Here is a 27,223-nt window from a genome sequence, read left to right as displayed (position 1 = left end):
GAGTGAGGACCCGGAGCTAGAGTTTGATTTTAACTGTCAGTACAGAGTCCTGTGGAAAACAGAACATGCCTGTCCAGAAGTGGCCATTACTTCCTCCACCTGCCAGCTCAGTAATCCACAGCGAAACCTGGACGTGGATCTAACTCCGCTGACCAACCCACCAGGTACAGCCCCCCTTCCCCCCCCCTCCCCCCCCAACTTGTCAGGGCATTACTTAAAGAGTTAGAACAGACAACCTGTCAGGATATAACTTATTGAGTTAGAACAGCCAACATGTCAGGGTGTAACTTAATGAGTTATAACAGCCAAGATGTCAGGGCATTACTTAATGAGTTAGACCAGCCAACATGTCAGGGCATTACTTAATGAGTTAGACCAGCCAACATGTCAGGGTGTAACTTAATGAGTTAGAACAGCCAACATGTCAGGGTGTAACTTAATGAGTTAGACCAACCAACATGTCAGGGCATTACTTAATGAGTTAGACCAGCCAACATGTCAGGGTGTAACTTAATGAGTTAGAACAGCCAACATGTCAGGGTGTAACTTAATGAGTTAGACCAACCAACATGTCAGGGCATTACTTAATGAGTTAGACCAACCAACATGTCAGGGTATAACTTCATGAGTTAGAACAGCCAACATGTCAGGGTGTAACTTAATGAGTTAGAACAGCCAACATGTCAGGGCATTACTTAATGAGTTAGACCAGCCAACATGTCAGGGTATAACTTGCTGAGTTAAAACAGCCAACATGTCAGGGTGTAACTTAATGAGTTAGAACAGCCAACATGTCAGGGTGTAACTTAATGAGTTAGACCAACCAACATGTCAGGGCATTACTTTATGAATTAGACCAGCCAACATGTCAGGGTATAACTTAATGAGTTAGAACAGCCAACTTGTCAGGGTAACTTAATGAGTTAGAACAGCCAACATGTCAGGGTATAACTTAATGAGTTAGACCAGTCAACATGTCAGGGTATAACTTAATGAGTTAGAACAACCAACATGTCAGGGTATAACTTAATGAGTTAGACCAGCCAACATGTCAGGGTATAACTTAATGAGTTAGAACAGCCAACTTGTCAGGGTAACTTAATGAGTTAGAACAGCCAACTTGTCAGGGTATTACTTAATGAGTTAGACCAGTCAACCTGTCAGGGCATTACTTAATTAGTTAGACCAGCCAACATGTCAGGGTATTACGTAAGGGTTAATGTATGAGTAGCGCTCCATTCCTTAAAAGTAATAGAGCGGAGGCCCATTACTTTTAAGAAATGGAGCACTACGAATTTTCTAAGTTCTTTCTTTGATAGAGGCACGGAAAGGAGAATAAGACCGTAACAAATTCCGTTTTCAATGTAAGTTACAACTTTCCATTCCTTAAAAGTAATGGAGCGCTCAAACAAAAGAATGACGTCACAGGTGGATTTTACTTAATGAGTTAGACCAGCCAATCTGTCAGGGCATTACTTAATGAGTTAGACCAGCCAATCTGTCAGGGCATTACTTAATGAGTTAGACCAGCCAACATGTCAGGGTAACTTAATGAGTTAGACCAGCCAACATGTCAGGGTAACTTAATGAGTTAGACCAGCCAACCTGTCAGGGCATTACTTAATGAGTTAGACCAGTCAACCTGTCAGGGCATTACTTAATGAGTTAGACCAGCCAACATGTCAGGGTATAACTTATTGAGTTAAAACAGCCAACTTGTCAGGGAAACTTAATGAGTTAGAACAGCCAACCTGTCAGGGCATTACTTAATGAGTTAGACCAGCCAACATGTCAGGGTGTAACTTAATGAGTTAGAACAGCCAACATGTCAGGGCATAACTTAATGAGTTAGATCAGCCAACATGTCAGGGTGTAACTTAATGAGTTAGACCAACCAACATGTCAGGGTATTACTTAATTAGTTAGACCAGCCAACATGTCAGGGTGTAACTTAATGAGTTATAACAGCCAACCTGTCAGGGTAACTTAATGAGTTAGAACAGCCAACCTGTCAGGGCATTACTTAATGAGTTAGACCAGCCAACATGTCAGGGTGTAACTTAAGGAGTTAGACCAACCAACCTGTCAGGGCATAACTTAATGAGTTAGATCAGCCAACATGTCAGGGTATAACTTAATGAGTTAGACCAACCAACATGTCAGGGTATTACTTAATTAGTTAGACCAGCCAACATGTCAGGGTGTAACTTAATGAGTTAGAACAGCCAACATGTCAGGGTGTAACTTAATGAGTTAGAACAGCCAACCTGTCAGGGCATTTCTTAATGAGTTAGACCAGCCAACATGTCGGGGTGTAACTTAATGAGTTAGACCAACCAACCTGTCAGGGCATAACTTAATGAGTTAGATCAGCCAACATGTCAGGGTGTAACTTAATGACTTAGACCAACCAACATGTCAGGGTATTACTTAATTAGTTAGACCAGCCAACATGTCAGGGTGTAACTTAATGAGTTAGACCAGCCAACATGTCAGGGTATTACTTAATTAGTTAGACCAGCCAACATGTCAGGGTAACTTAATGAGTTAGAACAGCCAACCTGTCAGGGTATTACTTAATGAGTTAGAACAACCAACATGTCAGGGTATAACTTAATGAGTTAGACCAATCAACATGTCAGGGTGTAACTTAATGAGTTAGAACAGCCAACCTGTCAGGGTATTATTTAATGAGTTAGACCAGCCAACATGTCAGGGTAACTTAATGAGTTAGAACAGCCAACATGTCAGGGTATTACTTAATGAGTTAGACCAGCCAACATGTCAGGGTAACTTAATGAGTTAGACCAGCCAACCTGTCAGGGTATTACTTAATGAGTAAGAACAGCCAACATGTCAGGGTATAACTTAATGAGTTAGAACAGCCAACATGTCAGGGTATTACTTAATGAGTTAGACCAGCCAACTTGTCAGGGTAACTTAATGAGTTAGACCAACCAACATGTCAGGGTATAACTTAATGAGTTAGACCAGCCAACATGTCAGGGTAACTTAATGAGTTAGACCAGCCAACATGTCAGGGTGTAACTTAATGAGTTAGAACAGCCAACATGTCAGGGCATTACTTTATGAGTTAGAACAGCCAACATGTCAGGGCATAACTTAATGAGTTAGACCAGCCAACATGTCAGGGTAACTTAATGAGTTAGACCAGTCAACCTGTCAGGGTATTACTTAATGAGTTAGAACAGCCAACATGTCAGGGCATTGCTTTATGAGTTAGAACAGCCAACCTGTCAGGGTATTACTTAATGAGTTAGACCAGCCAACATGTCAGGGTATAACTTAATGAGTTAGACTAGCCAACATGTCAGGGTAACTTAATGAGTTAGACCAGTCAACCTGTCAGGGTATTACTTAATGAGTTAGAACAGCCAACATGTCAGGGTAACTTAATGAGTTAGACCAGTCAACCTGTCAGGGTATTACTTAATGAGTTAGACCAGCCAACATGTCAGGGTAACTTAATGAGTTAGACCAGCCAACCTGTCAGGGTATTACTTAATGAGTTAGAACAGCCAACTTGTCAGGGTAACTTAATGAGTTAGACCAGCCAACCTGTCAGGGTATTACTGAATGAGTTAGACCAGCCAACATGTCAGGGTAACTTAATGAGTTAGACCAGCCTACCTGTCAGGGTATTACTTAATGAGTTAGAACAGCCAACATGTCAGGGTATAACTTAATGAGTTAGAACAGCCAACCTGTCAGGGTAACTTAATGAGTTAGACCAGCCAACATGTCAGGGCATAACTTAATGAGTTAGACCAGCCAACATGTCAGGGTATAACTTAATGAGTTAGACCAGCCAACATGTCAGGGTGTAACTTAATGAGTTAGAACAGCCAACATGTCAGGGCATAACTTAATGAGTTAGATCAGACAACATGTCAGGGTATAACTTAATGAGTTAGACCAGCCAACATGTCAGGGTGACTCAATGAGTTAGACCAGCCAACCTGTCAGGGTATTACTTAATGAGTTAGACCAGCCAACATGTCAGGGTAACTTAATGAGTTAGACCAGCCAACCTGTCAGGGTATAACTTAATGAGTTAGAACAGCCAACCTGTCAGGGTGTAACTTAATGAGTTAGACCAGCCAACCTGTCAGGGTGTAACTTAATGAGTTAGAACAGCCAACCTGTCAGGGTGTAACTTAATGAGTTATAACAGCCAACATGTCAGGGTAACTTAATGAGTTAGAACAGCCAACTTGTCAGGGTAACTTAATGAGTTAGAACAGCCAACCTGTCAGGGCATAACTTAATGAGTTAGACCAGCCAACCTGTCAGGGTGTAACTTAATGAGTTAGACTAACCAACATGTCAGGGTGTAACTTAATGAGTTAGACCAACCAACATGTCAGGGTGTAACTAAATGAGTTAGACCAACCAACCTGTCAGGGTGTAACTTAATGAGTTAGACCAGCCAACATGTCAGGGTATTACTTAATGAGTTAGAACAGCCAACCTGTCAGGGCATAACTTAATGAGTTAGATCAGCCAACATGTCGGGGTGTAACTTAATGAGTTAGACCAACCAACCTGTCAGGGCATAACTTAATGAGTTAGATCAGCCAACATGTCAGGGTGTAACTTAATGACTTAGACCAACCAACATGTCAGGGTATTACTTAATTAGTTAGACCAGCCAACATGTCAGGGTGTAACTTAATGAGTTAGACCAGCCAACATGTCAGGGTATTACTTAATTAGTTAGACCAGCCAACATGTCAGGGTAACTTAATGAGTTAGAACAGCCAACCTGTCAGGGTATTACTTAATGAGTTAGAACAACCAACATGTCAGGGTATAACTTAATGAGTTAGACCAATCAACATGTCAGGGTGTAACTTAATGAGTTAGAACAGCCAACCTGTCAGGGTATTATTTAATGAGTTAGACCAGCCAACATGTCAGGGTAACTTAATGAGTTAGAACAGCCAACATGTCAGGGTATTACTTAATGAGTTAGACCAGCCAACATGTCAGGGTAACTTAATGAGTTAGACCAGCCAACCTGTCAGGGTATTACTTAATGAGTAAGAACAGCCAACATGTCAGGGTATAACTTAATGAGTTAGAACAGCCAACATGTCAGGGTATTACTTAATGAGTTAGACCAGCCAACTTGTCAGGGTAACTTAATGAGTTAGACCAACCAACATGTCAGGGTATAACTTAATGAGTTAGACCAGCCAACATGTCAGGGTAACTTAATGAGTTAGACCAGCCAACATGTCAGGGTGTAACTTAATGAGTTAGAACAGCCAACATGTCAGGGCATTACTTTATGAGTTAGAACAGCCAACATGTCAGGGCATAACTTAATGAGTTAGACCAGCCAACATGTCAGGGTAACTTAATGAGTTAGACCAGTCAACCTGTCAGGGTATTACTTAATGAGTTAGAACAGCCAACATGTCAGGGCATTGCTTTATGAGTTAGAACAGCCAACCTGTCAGGGTATTACTTAATGAGTTAGACCAGCCAACATGTCAGGGTATAACTTAATGAGTTAGACTAGCCAACATGTCAGGGTAACTTAATGAGTTAGACCAGTCAACCTGTCAGGGTATTACTTAATGAGTTAGAACAGCCAACATGTCAGGGTAACTTAATGAGTTAGACCAGTCAACCTGTCAGGGTATTACTTAATGAGTTAGACCAGCCAACATGTCAGGGTAACTTAATGAGTTAGACCAGCCAACCTGTCAGGGTATTACTTAATGAGTTAGAACAGCCAACTTGTCAGGGTAACTTAATGAGTTAGACCAGCCAACCTGTCAGGGTATTACTGAATGAGTTAGACCAGCCAACATGTCAGGGTAACTTAATGAGTTAGACCAGCCTACCTGTCAGGGTATTACTTAATGAGTTAGAACAGCCAACATGTCAGGGTATAACTTAATGAGTTAGAACAGCCAACCTGTCAGGGTAACTTAATGAGTTAGACCAGCCAACATGTCAGGGCATAACTTAATGAGTTAGACCAGCCAACATGTCAGGGTATAACTTAATGAGTTAGACCAGCCAACATGTCAGGGTGTAACTTAATGAGTTAGAACAGCCAACATGTCAGGGCATAACTTAATGAGTTAGATCAGACAACATGTCAGGGTATAACTTAATGAGTTAGACCAGCCAACATGTCAGGGTGACTCAATGAGTTAGACCAGCCAACCTGTCAGGGTATTACTTAATGAGTTAGACCAGCCAACATGTCAGGGTAACTTAATGAGTTAGACCAGCCAACCTGTCAGGGTATAACTTAATGAGTTAGAACAGCCAACCTGTCAGGGTGTAACTTAATGAGTTAGACCAGCCAACCTGTCAGGGTGTAACTTAATGAGTTAGAACAGCCAACCTGTCAGGGTGTAACTTAATGAGTTATAACAGCCAACATGTCAGGGTAACTTAATGAGTTAGAACAGCCAACTTGTCAGGGTAACTTAATGAGTTAGAACAGCCAACCTGTCAGGGCATAACTTAATGAGTTAGACCAGCCAACCTGTCAGGGTGTAACTTAATGAGTTAGACTAACCAACATGTCAGGGTGTAACTTAATGAGTTAGACCAACCAACATGTCAGGGTGTAACTAAATGAGTTAGACCAACCAACCTGTCAGGGTGTAACTTAATGAGTTAGAACAGCCAACATGTCAGGGCATAACTTAATGAGTTAGATCAGCCAACATGTCAGGGTATAACTTAATGAGTTAGACCAGCCAACATGTCAGGGTATAACTTAATGAGTTAGACCAGCCAACATGTCAGGGTGACTTAATGAGTTAGACCAGCCAACATGTCAGGGTATTACTTAATGAGTTAGACCAGCCAACATGTCAGGGTAACTTAATGAGTTAGACCAGCCAACCTGTCAGGGTATAACTTAATGAGTTAGAACAGCCAACCTGTCAGGGTGTAACTTAATGAGTTAGACCAGCCAACCTGTCAGGGTGTAACTTAATGAGTTAGAACAGCCAACCTGTCAGGGTGTAACTTAATGAGTTATAACAGCCAACATGTCAGGGTAACTTAATGAGTTAGACCAGCCAACCTGTCAGGGTGTAACTTAATGAGTTAGACCAACCAACATGTCAGGGTGTAACTTAATGAGTTAGAACAGCCAACATGTCAGGGTGTAACTTAATGAGTTAGACCAACCAACCTGTCAGGGTGTAACTTAATGAGTTAGACCAATCAACATGTCAGGGTGTAACTTAATGAGTTAGACCAACCAACATGTCAGGGTGTAACTTAATGAGTTAGACCAACCAACCTGTCAGGGTATTACTTAATGAGTAAGACCAGCCAACATGTCAGGGTATTACTTAATGAGTTAGAACAGCCAACCTGTCAGGGTATTACTTAATTAGTTAGAGCAGCCAGGGGAGGAGTATTATTAATCTGATCATGTACCATTTGAGGGTGTAGTCTACAATAAAAGTATAATCTAACACTACCAGGATATAGACCTTTGTATTTAATAAATTTTACATTGATATGTACAATAGTATTGTAATATTTTAGTATTAATTGAAATCAGAGACAACACTTAGCTTTAATTTCTAAATAAATAAAAACTTCAGGCTAAATACTTCCAAACCACTGAATCGATATTAATCAAGGTTTAAAAAGCCATTTTCAGGTAAAATGGATATGTCAATCATTGGACGCTTTAGTGCCTATCCATAACAAGAAGTTCATGTACATATCTTCATATTTAATTAACTCATTAAATAAGAACCCATAAAAATATCTAGACTGGAAATTACATGTATGAAATCACCACACTGTTAAAAAAATACATTAAATTTTATAGATGAAGGATTAATGAGATACATATACCAAAACTGTCTCAGGAGTCATATCACATACATTATGCACATGGATGCCTGACACATATGTGTCCCTAATCATATATATTAAGTACATTTTCAAATGTTTTCCCTTATGTAACACTATTTGAACAAGGCGTTTTTACATCTCCAACCGTAAAACACATTCGTCATGTGACCATAAATTGATTGTTTAGTCATAAGCGATCTGTGTAATTTGATAGTGACTTCATAATTAGGGATCGATATTATCAACACATTCAATTTATACCGTTGAGTTTTGAAAAAAAACTTAATGGATTTCAAACTTTACTTAAGTACCTTAATTACTATTTGTAATAAATCAGTCACAGATGTTAATATAAGTACATGTAATAAGGTATCACTTTGAGTTTTATTGGGATGTAAAACGGGTTGGCAAATGATCAAATCTTCCATAAAGCCCTATGGGCTTTATGAGATTTGATCATGTGACCAACCTGTTTTACATCCCAATAAAACTAAAAAAAAAAAGATACCTCATTTCTTAAGTATTCACACTGAAATCTTTCATGACATTTCTTATAGTCTACTCTAGTCTCAAAACGTGCACCTCCTAAATATAACAAATGCCGAGTAGCTAAATCTTGTAATGAATTGTAGATTCAGTAATTTATTAAATTAAGGAGTGTTTTGGTAAGGGTTGCATCTGATGGACTTCCTTTTTTCAGGAGTTGATAAACCATATGAGGTTTATGTGAATGCCTCACAGTCAAGCCCCCACTCCTTGAAGTACTTTATCAATGTGTGTGGAGAGCTAGGGATTCAGTGTCCAGACGAGGATCATGTCAGGGGGGTGGCAGTGTGTCAGACCATGGTGGGCAACTCTGGCTGGGGCCACGTTCTGGGGAATACTGACCACCAGGTCCTCAAGTAAGTCTCACATTATATAATACCAGGTCCTCAAGTAAGTCTCACATTATATAATACCAGGTCCTCAAGTAAGTCTCACATTATATAATACCAGGTCCTCAAGTAAGTCTCACATTATATAATACCAGGTCCTCAAGTAAGTCTCACATTATATAATACTAGGTCCTCAAGTAAGTCTCACATTATATAATACCAGGTCCTCAAGTAAGTCTCACATTATATAATACCAGGTCCTCAAGTAAGTCTCACATTATATAATACCAGGTCCTCAAGTAAGTCTCACATTATATAATACCAGGTCCTCAAGTAAGTCTCACATTATATAATACCAGGTCCTCAAGTAAGTCTCACATTATATAATACTAGGTCCTCAAGTAAGTCTCACATTATATAATACCAGGTCCTCAAGTAAGTCTCACATTATATAATACCAGGTCCTCAAGTAAGTCTCACATTATATAATACCAGGTCCTCAAGTAAGTCTCACATTATATAATACCAGGTCCTCAAGTAAGTCTCACATTATATAATACCAGGTCCTCAAGTAAGTCTCACATTATATAATACCAGGTCCTCAAGTAAGTCTCACATTATATAATACCAGGTCCTCAAGTAAGTCTCACATTATATAATACCAGGTCCTCAAGTAAGTCTCACATTATATAATACCAGGTCCTCAAGTAAGTCTCACATTATATAATACCAGGTCCTCAAGTAAGTCTCACATTATATAATACCAGGTCCTCAAGTAAGTCTCACATTATATAATACTAGGTCCTCAAGTAAGTCTCACATTATATAATACCAGGTCCTCAAGTAAGTCTCACATTATATAATACCAGGTCCTCAAGTAAGTCTCACATTATATAATACCAGGTCCTCAAGTAAGTCTCACATTATATAATACCAGGTCCTCAAGTAAGTCTCACATTATATAATACCAGGTCCTCAAGTAAGTCTTACATCTAATACTAGGCCTCAAGTAAGTCTCACATCATATAATACTAGGTCCTCAAATAAGTCTCACATTATATAATACCAGGTCCTCAAGTAAGTCTCACATTATATAATACCAAGTCCTCAAGTAAGTCTCACATTATATAATACTAGGTCCTCAAGTAAGTCTCACATTATATAATACCAGGTCCTCAAGTAAGTCTCACATTATATAATACCAGGTCCTCAAGTAAGTCTCACATCTAATACTAGGCCTCAAGTAAGTCTCACATCATATAATACTAGGTCCTCAAGTAAGTCTCACATCATATAATACCAGGTCCTAAAGTAAGTCTCACATTATATAATACTAGGTCCTCAAGTAAGTCTCACATTATATAATACCAGGTCCTCAAGTAAGTCTCACATTATATAATACCAGGTCCTCAAGTAAGTCTCACATTATATAATACCAGGTCCTCAATTAAGTCTCACATTATATAATACCAGGTCCTCAAGTAAGTCTCACATTATATAATACCAGGTCCTCAAGTAAGTCTCACATTATATAATACTAGGTCCTCAAGTAAGTCTCACATTACATAATACCAGGTCCTCAAGTAAGTCACATTATTAGTTACACAGTCAGTTAGTGACCTAATACGGATTCATACAGGGTGTGAAATGGAAATCCATATTGGGCGAGGCGAGGCGAGGCGAAGCCGAGTCCCAATACGGATTTCCATTTCACACCCTGTATGAATCCGTATTAGGTCACTAACTGACTGTGTTACTAATTTATCCCGCTGAAGACCTTTTATCAATATAAAGAAGATATTTGTGCATATTATGAAAATATTAAGTTTAAATCCAATTACAATCAACATAAGATATCGTTACGGTAACAAGAAATTTAACTAAACTACCTACGTAAAACGTTTCTTAGCCGCCATTTTTATTTACAAATAACGCTTCAAACGGAATCGCTTGCCCGATTTTCGTATTACGCCTCGACGGAGACATAATACGGAAAATTTCAGGGCGTCATGTGATTAGCTTTTATCCAATCAGTAATCGACAAATTTGTCTGAAGCGGGATAATATGTAATACCAGGTCCTCAAGTAAGTCTCACATTATATAATACTAGGTCCCCAAGTAAGTCTCACATTATATAACACCAGGTCCTCAAGTAAGTCACATTATGTAATACCAGGTCCTCAAGTAAGTCTCACGTTATATAATACTAGGTCCTCAAGTAAGTCTCACGTTCTGGAATACCAGGTTCTCAATTAATTCCCAATTTATGGAATACTAGGTCCTCATGTAAGTCTCACATTATGTAATACTAGCCCCTGAAGTAATTCCCACATTATATAATACCAGGTCCTCAAGTAAGTCTCACATTATATAATACCAGATCCTCACGTAAGTCTCACATTATATAATACCAGGTCCTCAAGTAAGTCTCACATTATATAATACCAGGTTCTCACGTAAGTCTCACATTATATAATGCTAGGTCCTCATGTAAGTCTCACATTATATAATACTAGCCCCTGAAATAAGTATCACATTATGGAATACTAGGTCCTCAAGTAAATCCCACATTATGGAATACTAAGTCCTCAAGTAATACTTCAGTATGGACCAATAAATCCTCAATTAAGTCTCAATTCAATATGATCCACACTCTTCTTCAAATAATTAAGTCTCAATTCATCATATGGACCACCTGCTTCAAGTACAGACATGATTTTTTTCAGCTTTAAAGTGGAAATCCGCTATCCGGATTTATTATTTCCGCTCTTATTTTTCAAATCCGCTTTTATAGTAATTCAGATTTTTTTCCGTAACTAATTTAACATTTACTTTCTTCGAAACAGTTCCTTTATTTTTTTATGTGAACGGCTTATTCATTGGTTGAATAATTGCCTCCTTGTTGACTTTTTCCAATCAGAAATCCGTTTATGTAACGATCGAGATCTGGACATGTGGTGTTTCTCATTGTAATTTATTTCTCCATAAAAGAACTTTAAGTAGACATTTTCAAGTTTATTTTTTACATTCAAAATTTAAATATGTGCTCTAAAATTCAGTTCTCAGGGGGTTTTTTAATGGTAAAATAACCATATTCGGCCGGGGGCCTTTGGCCCCCTGGACCCTCTGATCAGGGGCGCTGCCCCTTGAAACCCCGCTGGGGGAGGACCCCCAGACCCCCCTTCAGCTTTTTTTCCTTTTCTGTGGAATCATGTCTGCAAGTAAGTCTCATTTCATAATGGACCACGAGGTCTTAAAGTAAGTATCACTTCATAATGGACCACCAGGTCCTAAAGTAAGACTTACTTCATTATGGACCACCAGTCATACTCATAGAGTAAGTCTCACTTCATTATGGACCACCAGTCCTTAAGTAAGTCTCACTTCATTATATGAAGATAGAGATTTCCAAGTTCTCAAGTAAACCCGATGGTAAACCTCTCTTGATTACAGAGATAACTATACAATTATACATGTATACCAGTAGGTCCCATTTAAACAAGCATGACTGTTTCAAACCAAGCAAATGGCATAATTATTTAGGTATATGTAATGGAACAAACATTGTCAGGTATATAAATTGTAGTTTACATAGTAAAACACATTTATATCAAACCTGCTTTTTAATGAATTGATGCTTATACTTAACGTAGGTCGTGGGTTTACAGGGCTTTTAAAAGTGTTCGAAAACATACCATGAAAATTAATTACATGACTCCTCTACATTTGTTTTACATTCTCTGAAATTTTTATAAAATTCCTCTGCACCGTTTCTGTGTGATTTAATTCCAAAGATGCCATTGATGTAGTAACATTTTGGAAGCTATTATATAGAATTGTATAGGAAAAATGTCATTTTTGGCTAGTTTTCAGGCAAAGCTTTGATTTAAAAAATATCAATAACTTTTAAATGGTGCAGACGAATTTGTTTCTCCTTTGGTATTTTAGAATAGAGTTTATTTGAAATATATCTATGTAAAGAAATTAATATGTCTTCAGGTTCGTTTTGTCGTAATTTAATTGTAGATAATTGCTTTTATTTTGAAAATTGTAACATTTTTAAGAACAACGTTATAAAATATTGTGACGTCATGCTTGACATGAATATCGATCCGGTATACAGAACAGAAAAATAGATTATAGTGATTTTTAAGAAAGGTAAATTCACGTATATCTGCTTTCAAATGACCCACTTCATAGTAATTCAATACCAATAAAAATATTATTGGACATGTTTCTCTTATTCTTCTCTTGTTCTTTGTACGCCTAATATTAGTGAAAATTCTCGCAAAGGACGTAAACCAACTGTAAGTCCTTTAGTTTCTGTCATTGTATTTTCTAAATGTGTTGATTTCTTTCTGTTTCTTTTCTTTTTGTTTTCTTCATGCGCGGATCTATGTTAGAAAGGGTTACGGACACCCCCTTTCCATTTTTCTGGGGTTGAGTCACCTTGTTCCTATTTTGGAATTCTAATATGTATTATATGTTATTAATAATGTAACCCTTTTATCTCTTTACGCTGTTTTGAAATATATCGTTTTTGACTGATATACATTATTTAAATTCTCTTCGTTTGCCTCAGTTAAACCTCACGTGATTACTATCTAAAGCATAAGAAGTCATGGAATATATGTATACAGACATATCAATAAATTTGCTACACATTCTTCTTCTCTTTCAGTTTTCCATTTAATTTTTATGTGCCCTTATTAGTAAATAGTTTTGATTAAATCACTCCCATCTAGGGTGAATTTTTTTGGCGTGTATTTAGAATACAAAATCGGAAAAGGGTGACTTGACCCCAGATTTAGAAAGGAAAAAAATGGAAAGGAGGAGGGAGGGGTCCATATCCTTAGTGTCTGTGGTTATTTACAAGAGATCAGTGTCAATTTAAAAAATGAATTATTTTATGTTCAATTAGTACCTTAGCAGTTTTTAATTTGTGATAAACCTGTATAATATTTTTTTCAAATGTCCTTTTTAAAAATAAAGGTACAACTTTTAACGTAACAGGTGTGTTTGCGATTGTTTATATGACTTCTTATTAATTAAACAAAGTGTTAATTTAAATAAGTTCAAAGGGAAAAAAGTTCACTTGAAAAAGTAATGCCCATATCGTATCATGATAGGCCTACTCCTACGCTCTCAAGATAGGCCCGAGAAGATGCGATTGATAACGCATAATGAATTGCCCTCTTATACCTCCAGTATTGGTCATTAGAATCGAAATAACCCTCATTATATTTGATAACTTCAGTATGTTCTTTGAAAAATATTACACTAAACTACCAATATTCCAACAAAAGTTTCAGCTAGATATTGCACTGAATTTTTTTTTTCATTATGACGTCATAATCAGATGTGCACAAGAAAGTTGCCCAAATCATATAAATTGCTTACCCAGTTTTAACGACGTCAGCAAACCCGCGACCTACATTAAGTGATTTTTATTCCCATACAATGTTTATAACAAAGAAAAATCCCCCGTCCCTTGTACTTCATTATAAGCATGTTTTACTGTATATTTTGCACAATTAGATAATGACTTTTGGCATAAAAAGACTTGTCATTGTTGATGTGTTTTAGGTATGTGGATGGGCTGTTGACTCTGACATACAAAGGAGGGGAGAAGTGTAACCATAACAAGTTCCAGAGGGAGACCATCATCACCTTCCACTGCAACCACTCAGCAGGTACTCCTTGGCTCCCAATGTCCATTACAAGTAATGAGAGCAATAAAATTACAAAAAAACATATTATTTATGTGAACATTTGTTTGTATGCAGGGAATGGTGGCAAGGGTTGGCCTGTGTTTAACAGAGAAGAGGATTGTACATATCTGTTTGACTGGGACACAAAATATGCCTGTCTGGATCACCCTGTAATTGAAGACTGCAGGGTCAATCATAATGGAAAGAGATATGATTTGTCTCCCTTGGTCAAACATTCAGGTGACTAAGACAACAATTTTTACCTTGGTCAGATGATAATATCATTCATATTTTTATAATCTGTAGGATTTTATAAGGAATTTAATGACAATAGTAAGAAGTATACTTGAATTCCTTTTCATAATTAATAGGTAAAAATTGGAATGTTTTGGAGGGTGGTGAAAAGGACAATCATCTTAGTCTCTACTACATCAATGTGTGCCGAGATATTCTCCATGTTGACCAGGCTACTCGCTGTAAATCTGACTCCTCTGTCTGTTTAATAGGTAACTGTACCCATAAGACTCAGGCATAATGGCAAAATCCTAAACAAGAAATCAGAAAAACTGCATGACTTGTATTCTTCATATGCATTGTATGATGATGTATTCTATTGTAGATAATACGGGAGTGAGCAGTTTGGGGCGGTACCTCCAAAACCCGACCTTTGACCCCAGGTCAAACACAATACAGATCAAATACACAGAGGGGGATTTTTGTAAGGACAAGACACAGAGAAAATCATCCATCATTACATTTATCTGTAAACCAGGTACAGTAACACACAGAGAAAATCATCCATCATTACATTTATCTGTAAACCAGGTACTGTAACAAACAGAGAAAATCATCCATCATTACATTTATCTGTAAACCAGGTACAGTAACACACAGAGAAAATCATCCATCATTACATTTATCTGTAAACCAGGTACTGTAACAAACAGAGAAAATCATCCATCATTACATTTATCTGTAAACCAGGTACTGTAACACACAGAGAAAATCATCCATCATTACATTTATCTGTAAACCAGGTACTGTAACAAACAGAGGAAAGCTATTCCTATTGTTACCCCCTCTTCCAGTTATTCTAGCACTCCTCTTCAACTCCCTGTTAGGAGCAAAACCCCGGATATCATTCTTCTAATGGTCCCTACTACCTCACTTCTGAGAGACAACCTTTTGTTTGCTTTTATTGTTCATTGTTTATAAACTTTGGAGTCAGATTCATCTTTTACTCAGAAACTGCTGAATCAATTTTGACCAATTTTTGTTTATTATTAGTATATAGCATGAGAACAAAAAGTTTTGAGATTCAAGGTCCTGCTTCTCTTGGGCCTGAGGGCTGAAGACACAACTGTCAAATTTAATGCAATCTCTTCACTCCTGGATAGATAGCTGTAAACATTTGGCAGGACAATAATTCTTGAGCCCTTTAAAGACCTACAGTGTTTCCTTTCTTCTTTCTGTATAGGAGACATGGACAGTGGTCCGGTACTTTTGAGACGGTCCCTGGATGAGTGTATTTATGAGTTTGAGTGGCAGACAGCAGCTGCTTGTGTTTTGTCGAGGGAGACAGGCTCTGGTTGTATGGTGTATAATGAGGACCTAGGTAGGTGACTAGACTTAAGAATACTCAGGTATAAAGTACATGTACTGTAATGTTAGTTTTACAGGGTGTACACCTAAGGAAATAAGTTGTACTTCGGTATGTCTAACTCTGATATCTCAAATACAATTGATTATGTCGAAATGATGTAGAGGTCCTAACCACATATTCTTTAAGTATTTTATCCTCTACTGTAAACGTGGAAATTTTGAAGATGTGCTAATTTTGACTATATTGACGATTTTACTTTTCTCGTCAAAATTTACACTTGTCAAACTTCACATCATATATGTAGCGTCACAACAGACATTGACCATTGTACAACATTACTGCTTATCATACCCCCCGTAAACGAAGTTTGGGGGTTATATAGGAATCACCTTGTCCGTCTGTCTGTCTGTCTAGCTGTCCGTCTGTCCATCCGTCTAGCTGTCCGTCCGTCTGACTGTGCAAACGTGTCCGGTCCATATCTTTCTTTCAGAGGAACAGTAGAATCTACTACTTCACACAAAGATTGCCCATGACCTAAGGGTGTGTCATGACCTTGACCCAAGGTCATTTTGGGAAGTTCAAGGTCACTTGAAGAAAAATTTCATAATTTGTGTCTGGTCCATATCTTTCTTATGGATAAACTTGGTAGGTTCTAATTTCACATAAAGATTGCTTATGACCTGAGGGTGTGTCATAACCTTCACCCAAGGTTATTTGGGGAAGTTCAAGCTCACTAGAAGGAAAATTTCATAATTCGTATCCGGTCCATATCTTTCTTATGGATATACTTGGTAGGTTCTAATTTCACACAAAGATTGCTTATGACCTAAGGTGTGTCATGACCTTAACCCAAGGTCATTTGAGGAAGTTCAAGGTCTTCGGAAGAAAAATTTCATAATTCGTGTCCGGTCCATATCTTTCTTAGCGATAACCTTGGTAGGTTCTAATTTCACACAAAGATTCCTCCTGACCTAGAAGTGTGTCATGTCCTTGGGTCATGGTCATTTGGGGAAGTTCAAGGTCACTAGAAGAAAAAAAAAATCATAATTCGTGTCTGGCCCATAGCTTTCTTATGGATAAACTTGGTAAGTTCTCATTTCACACAAAGATTGCTCATGACCTAAGGATGTGTCAGGACCTTGGGTCAAGGACATTTGGGGAAGTTCAAGGTCACTTGAAGAAAAATTTTATAATTTGTGTCCGGTCCATATCTTTCTTTATTATGGAAAAACTTGAATCTACTACTTCACACATACATTGCTTATGACCTGAGGTTGTGTCCTGACTTTGAACCAAGGTCATTTATGCAAGTTCAAGGTCACTTACAGAAAAAGTTCATAATTTGTGTCTTGTCCATATATTTAGTCTATTTTTTTTTTATTAAGCTAAGCCTTTGTTTCATTTATAAAAAATATAATGAGCAATTACATTTGCACTAAAAATGTTTTAGCATTTCTCTCTTCTCTTAGATCCATAAAATATTCATGATTTACCACTTCTGAAAAACCCAGCGGGGGGTATTTTGTCCCGTTTGGAGAGTTCTAGTTTTTCTCAGCTTTCCCCTATTAAAACTAGATCAAAATTACTTTTAATTTCTTTTGTAATGAAGACATAGTGATATATAATCACATTTTTTTAAAAAACATTGAATCCAATACTGCATGCCTAACTTAGCGTAATTATCACGCCTTGTTTGACCTAGTTTGTCACCTCAGGCAATTGACCCCCTATAATGAAAACAAATTACAACTAGATCTTTTTGTCGTTCAACAAAAACGGAGGGCTTTTCGATCCACTTAAATCAGGAAAATTAAAAACAAAATCAATATTACACAGTAAAAGACATATGGAAAAATATCGGAAAAGTTCTTTTGATATTTATACTGAATTTGAAACATAATAAGTCTTCGTCCATCCACGGCTAGTCAAAGAGACATAACTCTTTCATGAATTTTTAAAACATAGGACAATCTACTGTTCTTCAATCGTCGAAAACTCCTATATGGGGGCAAAAAGTAACCCCACGGCCCATTATTTTTAAATTGTACTCTTTATGCTTGATGCAAAACCAAAATTAGCTTGAAAATTCGTTGAGAAATAAAAAAGTTAAAGAGAAAAAGCTGTTTTCTGTACTGACCCCTATAATTCCTTTTATTTTAGGGAAATTTATTTCTCTGACCAAACCAGATTGAGAAAATGCTAGAGTCAATATTCAGGTGAAATATTCTAAGAATTGCTTGCTTCCGTTTTGAGATAATGGAACAAGATTGACATCAATTTTAACATAGAAATCTCCATAGGCAATTTTAAGGGAGTCATAAAACCGGAAGTACTCTTCAGATGTATACCAAAATTGAAACATAGAGAGCATACTAGACTACCGTAATTTCGGGATTAAAAGTCGATGGGGTATATAGGTCGAAAGGCTCATTTTCAGCCTTAATTTTTGAAAAATCCTAAGATAGGACGAACTTACTATATAGGACGAGGCTTTGTTTCCCGTTTTCTAAAGATTCTTACGCAGATACTACGTATCAGAACAGGTAAACCCTAAAATTACCGGGGTTATTTCGTGACATGAACGTATCAAGAAAATAAACAGGTATTTTAATGGGTACAGCATTAAATAAAGTTTTTAAAAAAATGTATTTAAACTTCTTTGAATTGTGTTATTATTACTTATTTCTCTCCAACTTGCCTGTTCAATGCCTCCGTAGTTTCACACTGTTATTAAATCAGAGGCATAAATAACACGTAAAGACGTTATTATTTTACAGCTATAATTCGGGAAATACCGAGACCAAAGAATAGTAATTCCGATTTCAGAACAACTTGGACACATTCCTAATAAATTTTATTCAGATATTATTTACCGGTGGACGACAATTACTTCGATGTCCGCCATTTTTATTTTATAATTGAGAGTACATTCACAATTTTACTGTCAACATGAATTTCACGGCTTTGTTTGTTCAATGATGTGTAACACTAATACCCTATCACGGCACGTGGGTTTGTTAATCATGCCCCGCAGGCATTAAACCAACACAGGTTTTAACACCTTTGCGTACACTGTGTAAATCCCTTTATCTATCAGACAATTAAAAATTCTGTTAGAAGTCAATCTTTGTATACCGGTAATTCAATGTACTTCTTGTGTACGAAGCTTTTAATAATTATCATAATTAATTAAAATTTAAAAAAAAACAGTAGTTCTTAGCGTTTTTTTTTTGTTTTGGTAATTAAATTTAGGAATTGAATGGCAACAAATTATTTCACTCATTTTACAATCAAATAAACATAAGACAATAAAAGATATTTTAATATACAATTTCAATTTATCGCTACTAATAAATGGTAAAAACACTACAGTACTGTTGTGATCGTGAAAATTTTCCGTATTTTAAATTTTGATACAGTTGCGGTTTTACTTTTAGTACACGATCGCGACTTCCTAACTTCACAAGATGGATACCGCATGATGTTAATGGATAATACGTTGAGGAATTATTTAATAGATGAAGCAATGTTGTTCTCCTTTGCCATCAACGGATAATTAATGGAATTTATTTTGTAAGAAAGCTATAGAATAAATATTTTATTGTTTACCGGGGCTTTAATTTTTTTTGCGAAAAATAATCAAAAAAGTTACGAAAGTGGCACAAGTTTGCTTTGAAATTGACGTAAATTTTACTGATTTGGGGACATTTTTCGTAAACTTGAGCCTTAAATAGGTCGAATTCTGAATATTGGGCGACCCCAGTGGTTCTGAGGAAAAAAGTATCGACCTATATTCCGTAAATTACGGTACAAACAGATGGGCAAAGGGAGGTATCTCTTGCACAATTATTTTTTAAAGACTTAAGTTAAAAATACAATATTTCAGGTCTCTAAAACTCCTATAAGGGGTCAAAAAGTGACCCCACGGCTAATATTTTTTAAACTGTCCTTTTCATGCTTAAGTCAAATCTGAAAACTATTTGAAAATCCATTAAGAAATGAAAAGGTTACAGAGAAAAAGCTGCTTTATGTACTGACCCCTTAAATTCCTTTCATTTTAGGCATACATGTTAACCTATTGTGATGAAAAATAGGGAGATTCAGACCTCAAAAGCGGTAGCATTGCGCGCGTGTTATTTAACGCTTGGATTATCGATATCTTTCATGTAATATACATGTATATTATAAGCCTTAAATGAAATCAGGTACCTACACTAATTAATCTTAAATATCAACAGCAAAGAAGAAGACAGAAACACCTTAAGTTTGACATAAATTGTACAAATTCAAATATTTTTCATGCTCATCATGTTGCTTGGATTGGCTGCTTTACTTAGCCTTTTGAAGAGTGATCTTTGCTGATATAGCCTAGAAGCAATAATTCTGAATGTTCATTCAGTTTTTTTAACAAAACAAATGATGACATGGTTTAATCTAGATCTAAAACAAGTTCCTATCTTTCGTTATATAAATCAGATTTCCCGCGATGATCGAAAACGAAAGTAGAGATGTGCCACATGGCTTGGTCAATCGAGTGATTTCTATTGACTTTATTGATAAAATTGTGAGCTTCAGTGCTTTTAAAGACGATGTCAAATGTTTTCATCTAATTCTTAAAAGCTGTATCTCCTTTTTCATGGCAGGGATGTTGATTAATTTATTGAAACCAATGTAATCACTGGTAGTCTTGTGTTGTTGTCGTTGTCAAATCCGTGCTTGAAATCTATGTACAAAAAAAGCGTTTGTATGATTCCGAGTCAAATCACGCGATATCTAGCGAGATTTTATGAGAGTGGCTTCAAAAATGGATACCCAAGCGAACCAAAAATACTTTAGACGCAGCTTTTGTAGAAAAGCGGTAGATTTCTGAATTAAATCGGTAGGCGGGAGATGGAGTGAAAAAGCGGTAGACTCCCGCCTAAATCGGGAGAGTTAACATGTATGTTTTAGGGATATTTATTTCCGTGGCCTAACTACCTTGAGAAAATGCGACAGTCAATATTCCTGAGAAATATCACAAAAATTGCTTCCTTCCCTTTTGAGATAATGGAACAAAGGTGATTTAAAATTTAACATAGAAATCTCCATACGTTATTTTAAGGGACTCATAAAACCGGAAGTACTCTTCATATGCATATGAAAATTGAAACATAGGAAGTATATTAGACCCCAATCAGGTTGACAAAGAGAGATAACTCTTACATCATCATTTTTGAAAAAAACTTAAAAATATAATATTTCAGGTCTCTAAAACTCCTATAAGGGGTCAAACTCCTATAAGGGGTCAAAAAGATATTTTTTAGATTGTTCTCTTTATGCTAAAGTCAAATCCGAAAACTGTTTGAAAATTCATTGAGAAATAAAAAAGTTACAAGGAAAGGTCTGTTTTAAAGGATGACCCCTTGAAATCCCTTATTTTCTTGAATTATAATTTTATATTCTTTTGAGTTCGGGGAAATATCAGAGTCATTGTGTATTTAAAATATTACAAGAAAATCTTGATGATTTAAACAGAAAATGGCCCACAACTTATTTCAATTTAACATAGAAACTCCCATAGACTATTTTCAAAGACCCTTAAAACCGGAAGTTCTACTCTGGTCGATATGAAACTTATAAGATATGTTCTACTAATTAGTTCTAATATATTTTTATGCTCAAAATAATTTTCTAAACGTTATTGTAACTTTTCAGAATTTTATCCCCCCTTTTTCAATGTTTGAAGTCTTATATCTCGAAAAGTATCTGTGGTCAAAAATTACATACGCTTACTTTTTTATTGGATAAGGTCTCTAGAATTCATATCTCAAATTTGGGAGTCTAGACACTGAAATTAAAAATGATATAAGGTTTTTTAGAAATTTTACTATTCCTTTTGTCGAAACCGGAAGTGGCAATACCGGAAGCTCTTTTTGTTTCACGCACGAGACATTTCCAAGTGCTATTTATTGGTTATAAAATAAAACACCTATTCTTAAAGGTACTCCCTAAACGCTGAACGATAGAAGTGTTCAGTATAATAATAATAATAACTAGACCTTATTTTTGTCCTTCAACAAAAACGGAGGGCTTTTCGACCCCTTAAAAATCAAGAGCTTAAAAAAAAACTTACATGATTTTAAACTCATAAGGTTCAATTTCACAAAAGTTGTTTTAAGATATATACTGAAATGGAAACATAGCGAGTCTCTATGTCCATTAGCGTCCACTCAAAGAGAAATAACTCTTTCATGAATATTTAAAACATTCGAAAAAATGCTGTTTTTCAATCGTATCAAACTCCTATAAGGGGTCAAAAAATGACCCCACGGATAATAATTTTTAAGTTGTACTCTTAATGCCCGATGCAAAACAAAAAATAGCTTGAAAATTGGTTGAGAATAAAAAAGGTAGATAAAAATAGCTGCTTTCTATACTGACCCTTAAAATCCCTTATATTTAAGGGATTTCTATTTCCAAGACCTTACCATTTGGAAGCAATGCTAGAGTCATTGTTCATGTGAATTACCACAACAATTGCTTGTTTCACTTTTGAAATAATGGAACAAACGTGATTTCAAATTTAACATAGAAATCTCCATAGGATATTTTAAGGGACTCATAAAACCGGAAGTACTCTTCATATGCATATCAAAATTAAAACATCGAGAGCATATTAGACTTCAAACAGGTTGACAAAGAAAGATAACTCTTACACCATCATTTTTTAAAAGACTTAAAAATTTAATATTTCAAGTCTCTAAAAGTCCTATAAGGGGTCAAAAAGTGACCCCACGGACCATAATTTTTAGACTGTCCTCTTTATGCTTAAGTCAAATCTGAAAACTATTTGAAAATTCATTGAAAAATAAAAAAGTTACAGGCAAAGGTCTGTTTTCAAAGTTGGCCCCTAGAAATCCCTTATTTTCCAAAATTTTAATTTCATACTTTAATGATGTCAGAAGTGTATCAGAGTCATTCTGTATACAAAATATTACAGTAAAATCTTGAATACCTTAGGAGAAAATGCGCCATGATTAATTTCATTTTAAAATAAAACTTTTAAGGGTAATAAAACCGGAAGTTCTCTTTTGATACATATGAAACTTACAGTATATGTTTTACTTATAAGTTCTAGCATATTTATATGCCCAAAATAATTTTTGGTACGTTATTGTGACTTTCAAACATTTCATCCCCCCTTCTTCAATGTTTGAAGTCTTATATCTCGAAAAGTATCTGTGGTCAAAATTCACCTACGCGCACTTTTTTCTTGGATTAGGTCTCTAAAATTCAGATCTTAAATTTGGGAGTCTAGACACTGAAATTAAAAATGTTATCAACTTCTTTAGAAGTTTTAGTTTTCCTTTAGTAGAAACCGGAAGTGACTATTCCGGAAGTTGTTCTTGTTTCACGCACGTGAGATTTACATTTGCCATTTAGTGATTATAAAATAAAATACCTATTTTCAAAGGTACTCCCTGAATCCTGAACGATAGAAGTGTTCAGTATAATAATAATAATAATAAACAAGACGAAAACAATAGGTCTTTTCGACAAAAGTCGAAAAGCCCTAATAAAAAAGACGAAAACAATAGGTCTTTTCGACAAAAGTCGAAAAGCCCTAATTAAGAATGCAGTTTATTTAATTAAATCTTACACACTTAGAAAGTTTGTACAATCTTACACTCTGTAAATGGTCTGTTCAAAAATAAAATTATACTGATTCCGATGCTGCCTCAATTTGAATCCCCGTGAATTCAAAGATACATAACTCTTGATTAAATATTTTGTCAAGATTAACACTTGTCAATTTTCGTAAACAAAAAATCGTCAATTTTTAGCTCTACTGCTCAGAGACCAGAAAAGCTTATGCGATAGTAATGCGCCCGACGTCCGTCCGTCTGCCTGTCTGTCTGTAAACAATTTTTCAAAATGCTACTTCTCCTACAGTTTTGGTCTGATTTCAATATAACTTGGCACACAAGTAGACTATAAAATACACTTAGATACACATTTCTGTGCATCGGTTTTTAATTTCGATGAACGGTGTTGCTGTGGTTACTAAAAAAAGAAATTTCTGTGAAATGCTTTCAAAATCTACTCCTCCTACAGTTTTGGTCTGATTTCAATATAACTTGGCACACAAATAGACTACAATAAGATACATAATTCTGTGCATCAGTTTTTGATTTTGATGAACGATGTTGCCATGGTTACTAAAAATAGAAATTTCTGTGAAATTCTTTCAAAATGCTACTCCTCCTACAGTTTTGGTCCGATTTCAATATAACTTGGCACACAAGTAGACTGCACTAAGATACATAATTCTATGCATCGGTTTTTTATTTCGATGAACGATGTTGCCATGGTTCCTAACAATAGAAATTTCTTATTCTTTCAAAATGCTACTCCTCCTACAGTTTTGGTCCCATTTCAATATAACTTGGCACACAAGTAGACTACACTAAGATACATAAGTCTGTGCATCGGTTTTTGATTTTGATGAACAATGTTGCCATGGTTACTAAAAATAGAAATTTCTGTGAATTGCTTTCAAAATGCTACACCTCCTACAGTTTTGGTCGGATTTCAATATAACTTGGCACACAAATAGACTACACAAAGATACACAACTTCTTGCATAGGCTTTTGATTTTGATGAACGATGTTGCTATGGTTACTAAAAATAGGATTTTTTTGTGAAATGCTTTCAAAATGCTACTCCTCCTACAGTTTTGGTCGGATTTCAATATAATTGGCACACAAGTAGACTGCACTAAGATACATAAAATGTGCATCGGTTTTTTATTTTGATGAACGATGTTGCCGAGGTTACTAAAAATAGAAATTTTTGTGAAATTGTTTCAAAATGCTACTCCTCCTACAGTTTTGGTCTGATTTCAATATAACTTGGCACACAAGTAGACTACACTAAGATACATAAGTCTGTGCATCGGTTTTTGATTTTGATGAACAATGTTGCCATGGTTACTAAAAATAGAAATTTCTGTGAATTGCTTTCAAAATGTTACACCTCCTACAGTTTTGGTCTGATTTCAATATAACTTGGCACACAAATAGACTACAATAAGATACATAATTCTGTGCATCAGTTTTTGATTTTGATGAACGATGTTGCCATGGTTACTAAAAATAGAAATTTCTGTGAAATGCTTTCAAAATGCTACTCCTCCTACAGTTTTGGTCGGATTTCAATATAACTTGGCACACAAGTAGACTGCACTAAGATACATAAAATAGTGCATCGGTTTTTTATTTTGATGAACGATGTTGCCATGGTTACTAAAAATAGAATTTTTTTATCAATTCTTTCAAAATGCTACTCCTCCTACAGTTTTGGTCGGATTTCAATATAACTTGGCACACAAGTAGACTATACGAAGATACATAATTCTGTGCATCGGTTTTTATTTTTATGAGCAGCAAGGATCATTTTTCTATTTATTGCTGTTTTAAAGTTTCAAGTCCCAACTGCTACTTTTCTCTTCCTTTGTTTTAAGTATAAACTAGTAGAGCTACAGTCTCGACAGAGACTTCTGGTTCAACTCGTCAATATAACCACGTTTACAGTATATCTCAAATTTTCAGATACACATATTATCCCCAATAAAATTTCTTAGTCCCATCAGGTTTTGAAATACCATATAAGTGGAAATTTTAGCGAGACGTAAATTTAGTGATTTGACCTTAAAAATGGGTATTTTAATTTTAGCGATTTTAAAATGCTCACTTAAGCAGATATAACAACTACAACGCAATTAATTTTTAGCGATATTCAATTTGAGTGATCTCGGGACCCTCGCTAATAATGCCAAAATTAAATCCTCGCTAAAAATTCTACTTATACGGTAATACAAGTTTGACTGTACTGTACACAGGGTTATTTTCACTTTCGCACCTGCCAATAATTTTGCTTCAATTTAAATTTGCCAAGCCAAAGTTCTGTTTAAGAAATAATGCTGTGTTATTTGGAATTCATTCCATTTTAGATTTGCCTACATGTAATTTGGACCAAAGAGGCAAAAGTAAAATGGTGGTGAAAATTTCCCTGTATGAACTATTACTTATAAAATTCATGAAAATATACACTGATTATTTAGTACTCTCAATACTTACAATGCATAAACCCCATCACAGACAGAAGTTGTGGAAAATATTAAGACACTTTTTATTTGTTTTAATGTAAATGTAATGCAGTATGTATTAATTGATTTGAAGATGACTATATTTATCAAGATTTGTTGCAAGATGATGACATTCAAATAAACTAATACTGATAACATATTTTGTAGGCATTAATTTTGATTTAAACAAGTTGAAGGGTTCAGAAGGACATTATTACAATGCAACAGCAAAGGACTATGACTACATACTTAATATCTGTGGCCCAGTAACAAATACATTGTGTGACAGTAAACCTGATCATGTCTCTAACCCTGGAGTGTGTCAAGTCAAGCATGGAGGAACAGCCAAGTAAGTGTGTCAACTCAAGCTTCGTAAGTCTGCTCAGTCAGGCATGGAGGAACAGCCAAGTAAGTGTGTCAACTCAAGCTTCGTAAGTCTGCTCAGTCAATCATGGAGGAACAGCCAAGTAAGTGTGTCAACTCAAGCTTCGTAAGTCTGCTCAGTCAGGCATGGAGGAACAGCCAAGTAAGTGTGTCAACTCAAGCTTCGTAAGTCTGCCCAGTCAATCATGGAGGAACAGCCAAGTAAGTGTGTCAATGCAAGCTTAATAATTCTGCCCAGTTAAGCATGGAGGAACAGCCAAGCAAGTGTGTCAATGCAAGCTTCGTAAGTCTGCACAGTCAAGCATAGAGGAACAGCCAAGTAAGTGTGTCAAATCAAGCTTCATAAGTCTGCTCAGTCAAGCATGGAGGAACAGCCAAGTAAGTATGTCAATACAAGCTTAGTTAAGTCTGCTCAGTCAAGCATGGAGGAGCAGCCAAGTAAGTGTGTCAATGCAAGCTTAGTAAGTCTGCTCAGTCAAGCATGGAGGAACAGCCAAGTAAGTGTGTCAATGCAAGCTTAGTAAGTCTGCTCAGTCAGGCATGGAAGAACAGCCAAGTAAGTCTGTCAACTCAAGCTTAATAAGTCTGCTCAGTCAGACATGGAGGAACAGCCAAGTAAGTGTGTCAACTCAAGCTTAATAAGTCTGCTC

The 27,223-nt window shown here is 36.1% G+C and overlaps 1 protein-coding gene across 1 annotated transcript in view; it reads left to right on the top strand.

The window, feature by feature from the left end:
• Window positions 1-27,223, top strand: part of LOC134228394 (cation-independent mannose-6-phosphate receptor-like) — a 91,080-nt gene that overhangs the window by 6,756 nt on the left and 57,101 nt on the right. Inside the window, exons 5-12 of the mRNA XM_062710045.1 lie at window positions 2-164; window positions 8,573-8,774; window positions 14,335-14,441; window positions 14,535-14,699; window positions 14,831-14,965; window positions 15,079-15,231; window positions 15,937-16,074; window positions 26,358-26,538. Coding sequence (XP_062566029.1) covers window positions 2-164; window positions 8,573-8,774; window positions 14,335-14,441; window positions 14,535-14,699; window positions 14,831-14,965; window positions 15,079-15,231; window positions 15,937-16,074; window positions 26,358-26,538 — 1,244 coding nt within the window. The remainder of the gene's footprint in view (window position 1; window positions 165-8,572; window positions 8,775-14,334; window positions 14,442-14,534; window positions 14,700-14,830; window positions 14,966-15,078; window positions 15,232-15,936; window positions 16,075-26,357; window positions 26,539-27,223) is intronic.

Source organism: Saccostrea cucullata, unplaced genomic scaffold (assembly GCF_032062105.1).
Source record: "Saccostrea cucullata isolate Sc308-1 unplaced genomic scaffold, CSIRO_AGI_Scuc_v1 ctg2219, whole genome shotgun sequence".
Classification (NCBI taxonomy): domain Eukaryota; kingdom Metazoa; phylum Mollusca; class Bivalvia; order Ostreida; family Ostreidae; genus Saccostrea; species Saccostrea cuccullata.
Note: the sequence above shows the minus strand (reverse complement) of the source record. Positions and strands in the feature narration are given on the sequence as shown.